Genomic DNA, 10,000 nt, shown 5'->3' on the forward strand with positions numbered 1-10,000 from the left:
TATAGGTAAAAAAAGGGAAAAAACAAAAAGAAAACCAAATATCCCTACTACAAATAATACTACAATTATTTTAATTGTTAACAACTATATAAAATTATATTAAGTTAAAAACCTATATCATTCTAATATATGAAGGGCAAGTAAAATTATTTTGTAAAAAATAATTGATAATTTATGTATTAATGTGCGAAAAAATAAATATTACGTATTAGCCCTATAAACAAATATACACATTTTAATATATAATACAATTTTACACAAATAAAAACATATTATAAATATCAATTACACTAAATTTATATTTGATTGTTTGTGATATCGTGATGATGTAGGACATTATGAAGAATATTATATAGGAGAATTTAAAAGAATTAGATTAAGTATATAAAAATATTATATATAGTTAAAATAAAATATATTATATTATAATAATAGAATTATTTTATTATTTTACATGAAATCCAATAAAAAGTAGATATTACATATATAAAACATATATATAATATATTATACTAGTATTATTCTATCTATAATCTACATTATATATACAATATATAAATTATAGTAATTTATATACATAATACAAAAATAAAATTAGTATAAATTATATCAATGATATATTATATATATAATATATATATCTAATCAAATATATAAAATATATTATATAGAAAGTATTGTATAATTGAAAAAGCTAATTTATTTTTTAAAGAAGATGAACAAGCAAATAACGTAGTCACATATACTATATATTTAAAATAAATAATATATATATCAACTAGTAATATATACTATCACTAACACAAAACCACAAAACATAACACAACACAAAACAAATAACATACAAAATTTTAGCTATTGTGTATAATATTATATGTTATATATATATATATATATATTATAATTACATATCATATAATTATACTTATTAAATATACTATTATACCATAATATATATATATAAAAAATATATATCATTCTTTATATATTAAAATTTTTATAATATACATAATTAATATAGTATCATATAAACATATATAAATATAGAAATATAAAATAATAAACATATATGAATAATATATTATATATATAATAATTATAAGATATCTATTTATATTTAATATATAAATATAATAGCAATAATAGAGAGCATATATAGTATATATGATAGATAGATATATATTATATATATATATATATATATATTTATAATAAATATAAAAAATATAATAATAAAAATAATAATATAATAATAATAATAAAACATATATATATATACATTATATATATATAAATCTAATAAATATAATTATATAAATTTTATTATTGTATATTTAATATAATATATATATAGTATATATATATATATTATATAATTATTATATTAAATAGTATATTATATATATATAATATAAAATTTTAAAATTTACAATATATATATGAATATAAAAGTATAATATATATAGAATAAATAAATATATATAAATATCAAATATATAATATGTATATGATAAGTAATATAAAGAAATAATTATATAATACATAATATATAAATATAGTATAAAATATAAGTATATTTTAAAATTATTAATATAATGATAAATATATATATAGAATATATATATAGTAATGATAATATTATAATGTATAATATATAGTATAATAAAATATATATGATATAGTTATATATATATATATAAATAAAATTTTAAAGTTACTATAAAAGTATAAAATATATAAATAGAATGTATAGGAATATATACATATAATAATATATATTAATATAATTAATAATATCTATCATATAAAATATAATATAATAAAATATATATAAAATATAAAATTTATAATATATATTAATATATAAAAATATATATATAAATATATATATAACTATTTAGATATATCTATATATAATATTATAAAATTAATTAACAATATATATGAATATTTTAAGGGGATAGGTTAATATGTTATTAGTAGTATTATTGTAATATATAATTGGTTATATATATTAATAATAATATATATGGTATTATATATGTATATTATAATATATAAAATATATAATTTTATATATATAGTATATATATATATTTATATAAATATATATATTATATAATTATAATATATATATTATATTTTAATTTTTATATATAATAATGGTATTTTTATATGTATATTTATTTAAATTATATAATATATACTACATTTAATATATATCATATACATACATATATTATATCATATTTTATTATATATAATAATTATATTATTAATATATATTATAATAAAAAGAATATAAAAACCAAATACGCTATAGAGAAAGAATAATATAATATATATATAATAGAGAGAATAAAATTACTATATATATAGATAAATAATAATTGTATGATAATTGTGATGTGTGTGTGTGTTGAAATTTGTTGTTTAGTATATGGATATATGTGTGTGTTAAAAGGTATGGTTAAAGGAACAAAGTAAAAAGATAAAATAATAGGACGAAATAAATTACATATTTTGGAATTATATAATATAATAATAAATATATTATATATAGATACACATTATGAGGGTGATTTAGTTATTAAGATATATGGGGTAGAGTATATAGAAATAATAGGGAATATAAGGATATGATAATATAATAATGATATAATGAGAAGATATATGGGTATATAGATATAATTTAATATGATATATATGTATAAAATAAGTAATTATATATGATATATATATAGTTAGAGATATGATAATATAATATAAACATATGGTATATTAAAGATATAATAGGTATATGATGTTATATATATGTAGATATATATAATCGTTATAATATAGTATATAATGTATAAATAATAATTATATAGAATAGATAGATAGTATATATATATGAATTATGAGGAGATGATTCATTGAGTAGTATATAGGTATATATATAAATATGTATATATATAGGATAATTTATTATATAATATATTATAAAAATGGATAATATTTATCTATTATATATTATATAGATGTATAATATATATATATATATTATAAAATATATATATATATATATATATAATATTTTATATATATATTAATTTTTAATTAATTAATTATATATTAATATAAATTTAATATATTAAATATATTATAACAAAATACAAAAAAATAAATATAGATAAAAAGAGATAACATAGATAATATTAATTATATATATTTAAGATATATATTATATATATATATATATTATATATTATATATAAAATATATATATATCTATATTAAAAAGTATATATATATGATATAACCATATATATATACATAATATAAAACTATAAAATAATTAATAAAATATATATATTTAATATACAATATAATTATATAATATACAATATTATTTTATATATATGATATTATATAATATAAGATAATATTTAAATATATATATTTTTTATTTATAATAATTTTATATAGATATTAATATTATATATATTATTATAATATATATATATAAAATAGGATTATTATAATAAATAAATAGATATTATATAGATAATAGTATGAGTAGATAAATGTATAGATTATATATGTATATATAAATATATATAATATATATATAGTATATATGTATTATATATATATATATAAATTATATTATATAGTATATATATATATATATATAAATACATACATGGTGGGTGGTGTGGTGTTGGGGGTGTGGTGTTGTAGTAGTATATGTATTATATATATATTTATTATATAATATTTATATATTAGATAATGTATAAAATATGGATATAAATGTACATATAATAAGTTTATATATGTTTATATATGTATATATATATAATATTAGATATATATTATATATATATAATATATATTTTAAATATATTATATATATTTTTTAGGGGTTTGTTGTTGTGGTTGGATAATATTTTATGATAATATGAAATGAATAGATATATATATAATGTAAATAGGTATATATTATATATATAGATATTAATAAATTAAAAAATTATATAATATACATATAATATTAAAATATATATTATATAGATATATTAAAATAATATATATATATATCTATATATATATTTTTAAAAAATATAAAGATATATAATAAGGATAGATATATATAATAAGTATACATACACAAACAAAAAAAAACAAAATAAAAACACACAAACCAAAAATAGTAATATTATGAAAATATATATAAAAAATACATAATATATATTTTAAGATACATATAGATATACTATATATATATATTAATAATATATATAATATTATTATATATTTATATAATATATCCAATACAACATAATAAAAATAAAATATAGTATATATAAATATAATATTATATATAATATATTTATATATATTTTTTATAATATATATATTATTATATTATATATAATTTTTATATTATAAAATTTTATATATTATATATATACATAAATCCTTCTTTTGTTTAAACTCCAGGGTACATTTTATTTTGTTTAAACCACAATCTAGATCGTCTTCTGTTCAGACCCCAAACCAAATTTTCTGCTGCTAAAAACCCTAAGCTACATTTTCATCTGTACAAACCCAAGCTACAGTTTCCTCCACCATTCAAATCCCAGGATATATTTTCCTTTTTTTATTTTTCTTGTTTTTTTATGTGCAGGTACCCTGGACCTGGATGAGTGGGCCCAGTTCCTCCATGCAAGGAGTCGGATCTATACAGACTTTGATGATGTGCGCAAGGAGATTGAGCATGAGACAGACCGGGTGGCGGGCAATGGAAAAGGCATCTGCAGTGAGCCCATCCGACTCAAAATCTTCTCAGACAAGGTGGTCAACCTGACTGTGGTGGATCTGCCAGGACTAACAAAGGTATGTTTGGACCAAGATTGAATGGGATTGTGGGTACTCTGTATTGGTGGTTGTATTCTCTGTTAGCACAGATTTGATGGAGGAGAGTAGTTGTTTCATTCTTCTGTATAATTTGTAGTGGTATCACTATTATTATTGAACTTTTAGCACTGCTGTTGTTATTGTAACTGATAATTCTTATTATTTATGTTATTTTTAGCATTCTTATTGATATTTATCACCACTATTATTCTTTATCTTACTCTTTTTTTTTCATCTCATTTTACCCCAGGTGCCAGTAGGAGAGCAGCCAGAAGACATTGAGCAGCAGATCCGGGACCTGGTCCTATTCTACATCGGCAATCCCAACTCCATCATTTTGGCTGTGTCGCCTGCAAACATGGATATGGCCACTTCTGAGAGCCTCAAGTTGGCCAAGGAGGTTGACCCTGATGGCCGCAGGACGCTGGCTGTTATCACCAAGTTGGATCTCATGGATGCGGGTTAGTGGATCAGAAACATGACTAATTGTTTTCGCAACACATTTTTCTTTGTATTATATGCCTTTTTTGAGATTGGGAATTTGGGGGAAGAAGAATGAAAAAAATTATATATAATATAAATAGATAGGTAGATAAATAAGTAAGAGAATAAAAAATATAAATAATAGCTAATAAGAAATATAAATAAAAATAATAAAAAGATAAAAAGATATGTATTTGGGAAAAAAAAATATATAAAATAGATAAAAAAAATAAAAAAAGAAGTAAAAGATAATATGATAATAGAATATAATAGAAATAAGAAATGAAGAGAAAATATTAATAAAGAGATTAAAAGATTTTATAGATATATAAAAAGAAAATAAAAAAAAAACATAAAAATATAAATATAATAAAAATTATAAGAAAATAAGATATAAAATATATATAAGATAGAGATGAAGATATTATAGGTAGTAATAAAGAAAATATAGTAAGAATAATATGATATATTATAAATAAATAGAATATAGTATATAGATAATAGAGAATAGAAGATAAAGAAGATTAGATAAGAGAATAAGAATGGGTAAATATATATATTAAATAGATATTGTTTTTATTATATTATATATTAAGACTAGTATAAAATATTTAAAAAGAAAATATTATACTGATATATATGGAGAGATAAATAATTATAAAGTAGAGATATATATAGTATATATATATATTATTATAGAGATAGATAGAGAGATGATAGATAGAAGTATAAGAAGATTATATATATAGAGATTTTATATAGATATATATATATAATATGATATATGTATTATATATATATATATATATATAATATAAAATATAATATAAGAATAATATTATATAATATATATTAATAATATATATAATTTTTATAATATAAAAATATATATTTTTATTATTTGATATATATAATATATTAATAGATATAGATATAATTATAAGATGATGAATATATAGATAAAATATATAAAAAAAATAAGAAATAATAATAGTATTATAGTATATAATATATATATATAGTATAAATATATATTATATAATAAAATTATAATTATATTATGATTAATATTAATATAATATATTGATAATAGGATTATATATATAAGTATTTTATATATATATATATATATATAATATATATAAATATATAAATAGAGATATAGAAATGTATAAAAATTTTCGATAATAATAGATATAATAATAGAGATATAATAGAGATTAGTGAGGATATATAATAAAATAATTGAGTATATATAATAATAGATAAGAGAAAATAATAGATGTGAGATAAGAGAGATAGAGATAAAAAGAATATATATATATATATATAGAGATTGTAATAAATATAAGGATGATAAAGTATATATATATTTATTGATAAATATATATATATATATAGATTTTAGAAGTAATAGAAAATATATATAATAATAATATATACATATATATAAATATATAATACTTTTATATATAGATATATAATTTATATATAGTAATATTTATATAAATATAATTTTATAAATATATAAAAGAGATATTGATAAAATAGATTAGATATTAGTATATTTTATATTAGAAGATAGGTATATATATAGAATATATATAGATAGATGATATATAAGATATATAATAGATTTATAATATAATAGAATATAATATATATATATATATATTAATATATATATTATATAAAATTATAATAATATATAATATATTTAATAATATATATATATATATTATAATATATATATATTAAAAAAATATATATTAATAGATAAAATTTTTTTTATAATAAAAATAATATTATATTTTATATATTTTATTTTATATTAAAATATATATATATAATATATTTGTTTAAAATATATATATATAAATATATATATATATAAATATATATATGTATATATAATATATAATATTATTAGATATATATTATAATAATATAATAATAATATATTATATATAATAAAAGTATAAATTAAAGAAATATAAATTATATATATATAATATATATATATATAATAAAAATAATAAAATATATATATATATATATTTTATATATATATATATAAAATAGAATATATAAGAATTTGATATCGGAGGGGGGGGTAAAAAAAAAATATTATGTATATATATAAATATAAATTATATAAGATTATTTTATATTTAATAATATTAGTATAATTTATATAAATGATAAAATGTAAAATTATATATATGAATAGTAAATATATTATATTATTCAGATAAATATGAGAGATTATAATGATAAGTAAGTATTATATGATATATAATATAAGTATTAATTTGTAAAGGATATATTAATATATATATATTAGTAATATGTTTATATAGCAATAGGTATATATATATGTATATATTATTTAGATATATAATATATATAATATTTATTATATATATTTTTATATGTATTTTATTATTAATATATGTATTATTATATTAAAATTTTATGTTTATAGATATTATATTATATAATATATTATATTATATATATATATTATATATATAATAAATATAGATATTTATATATATAAAAATGTTATATGATTAAAATTTTATTAGAATAAAGATATTATATTTTATTGTATTATTTTTATACGATATGTTTGTTTATTATTTATTGAATAGTATATGTATTTATTATATTGTATAAATGATATAATATAATATATAGATTATAAAATAATAAATTATAGTGATATAATATATATATAATATATATTTTTTATATTATTATGTAAAATATATTATATATTTATATAATATGAATAATATATATAATATATATATAAAATTATCTAAAATATAATATAAATTATGAAAGATATATTATGTTAAATTATATCTAGGATATATATATATTTAAGTATAAAATATAATAAAATTAAATTTATATTTTATTATTACAATTAGATTTATATGATTTATTATAAATTTATATTATTTATTATTAATAATTTATAAATGAATAAATATATAAATATATATATATATATATATATAAAATAATATGATTAATATATATTATATATATATACTTAAGGTTTTATTATGTTTTATAAATAGTAATATTATTACTATTCAATTATAGGAAATGATGTTATATGAATTAAAATAATGTTTGTGATCAATTTTCATGAAATTGAAAAATAATGAGTTTGATTTTAAATGATAAAAAGATATATATATAAATAAATTAAATTAAATTGTATAAAAAGAATTAAAAAATGAATGAATAAAATTATTTTTTATTATTATAAATATATATAGTAATATACATTAATTTATATAACTTAAATTCATAATTATTATTTTTATCATATTATAATTAATTTTATTTTAACTTTAAATTTATTTTATATAAAACATTAATAGTTGTATTATCCTGACAGTTATATGATATATAAATAAATTATTCTATATTATATAATTATAAATAAGTATCTAAAGAAAAAAATGAAGACATTCTTACGGAAGCATGATCTTAGCGATAAGGAAATTAATACTATTATTCAGGAACTTTGATAGTACATTTAGGGCTAGCTTCCGGAATTTAAAAAAGGATTAGTTATGAATGCTAGGATTAAATAAATTATAGATTTAAACAAGTATATTGAAAATTAGAAAAGGGTTAATTTGTATTTATTGATTTTAGTTTGAATAAAATATAAGAAGATTATAAAATAATTTTAAAATTAGATTAATTTATGGAATAGATGATGTAGAAGAAGGTTAGAAAATTGTGAATTTTAATTTAATATATAATAAAAAAAAAAAAAAAAAAAAAAAAAAAAAAAAAAAAAAAAAAAATTTTTTTTTTTTTTTTTTTTTTTTTTTTTTTTTTTTTTTTTTTTTTTTTTGGACTAAAAAAATATAATAGAAATAATAGTTAAAAAATTAAAAAATTAACCAATATGAATTATTAGGAAAATTAAAAATAAAAAATTTAAATATATATATATTAGAAATTTTAAAAGATAAAATATAATCTACATTTAAGAATAGAATCTAACGATTTAATATTTTCAGTAAATTAAATCAAGACCCTGAACCGCCTGCTGATGCACCACATTAGGGATTGTCTTCCAGAACTAAAGGTATGCTGTCTAGGAGTTAAAAAAATATGCATTTTCAAAGGGAATGTGATAGTGTCTTAATTTTGTTTTCATAATGTGAATTTTGCTCAGGTGTGAATATGTGTTGACTTGATGATACTGTAAAATAGGATGTTCTGGATTTCTTTTATGGAAAGCTTGATTATGCAGAATGAGCTGTTGATAAAGCTGCTGATTTAACATTCTACTTCATATATGTTGTCAAGGAAAGGTAAAGTAAATTGTGTATGGACAAGAGTAGTAACAATAATTTCTTGATTACTGTACTCGAATTGGCTTTCTCTATCTTCCATGATCAGAGACAGTATGACTGATAGCAAAGGAGACTTCCAATTTGCATATAACTGTACACAGTTGCACACAGTTCACTCGTTTCTTCTCACTTTCTTTCTGTTTCATTTCTGCAGACACGTGTCACCATGATGATGTCTCAGTTCCAGTCTCTGCTCCATAGTTATGGTGATGATGTCC

General features: G+C 14.9%; 1 protein-coding gene across 1 annotated transcript in view; it reads left to right on the forward strand.

Moving 5' to 3' along the window:
• LOC119582967 (dynamin-1-like protein) overlaps positions 1–10,000 on the forward strand; it is a 38,865-nt gene that overhangs the window by 7,598 nt on the left and 21,267 nt on the right. Inside the window, exons 3-7 of the mRNA XM_037931482.1 lie at positions 4,676–4,884; positions 5,156–5,366; positions 9,131–9,135; positions 9,458–9,511; positions 9,937–10,000. The exon at positions 9,937–10,000 is cut by the window's right edge and continues 100 nt beyond it. Coding sequence (XP_037787410.1) covers positions 4,676–4,884; positions 5,156–5,366; positions 9,131–9,135; positions 9,458–9,511; positions 9,937–10,000 — 543 coding nt within the window. The remainder of the gene's footprint in view (positions 1–4,675; positions 4,885–5,155; positions 5,367–9,130; positions 9,136–9,457; positions 9,512–9,936) is intronic.

This window comes from Penaeus monodon, chromosome 16 (genome assembly GCF_015228065.2).
Source record: "Penaeus monodon isolate SGIC_2016 chromosome 16, NSTDA_Pmon_1, whole genome shotgun sequence".
Taxonomy (NCBI): domain Eukaryota; kingdom Metazoa; phylum Arthropoda; class Malacostraca; order Decapoda; family Penaeidae; genus Penaeus; species Penaeus monodon.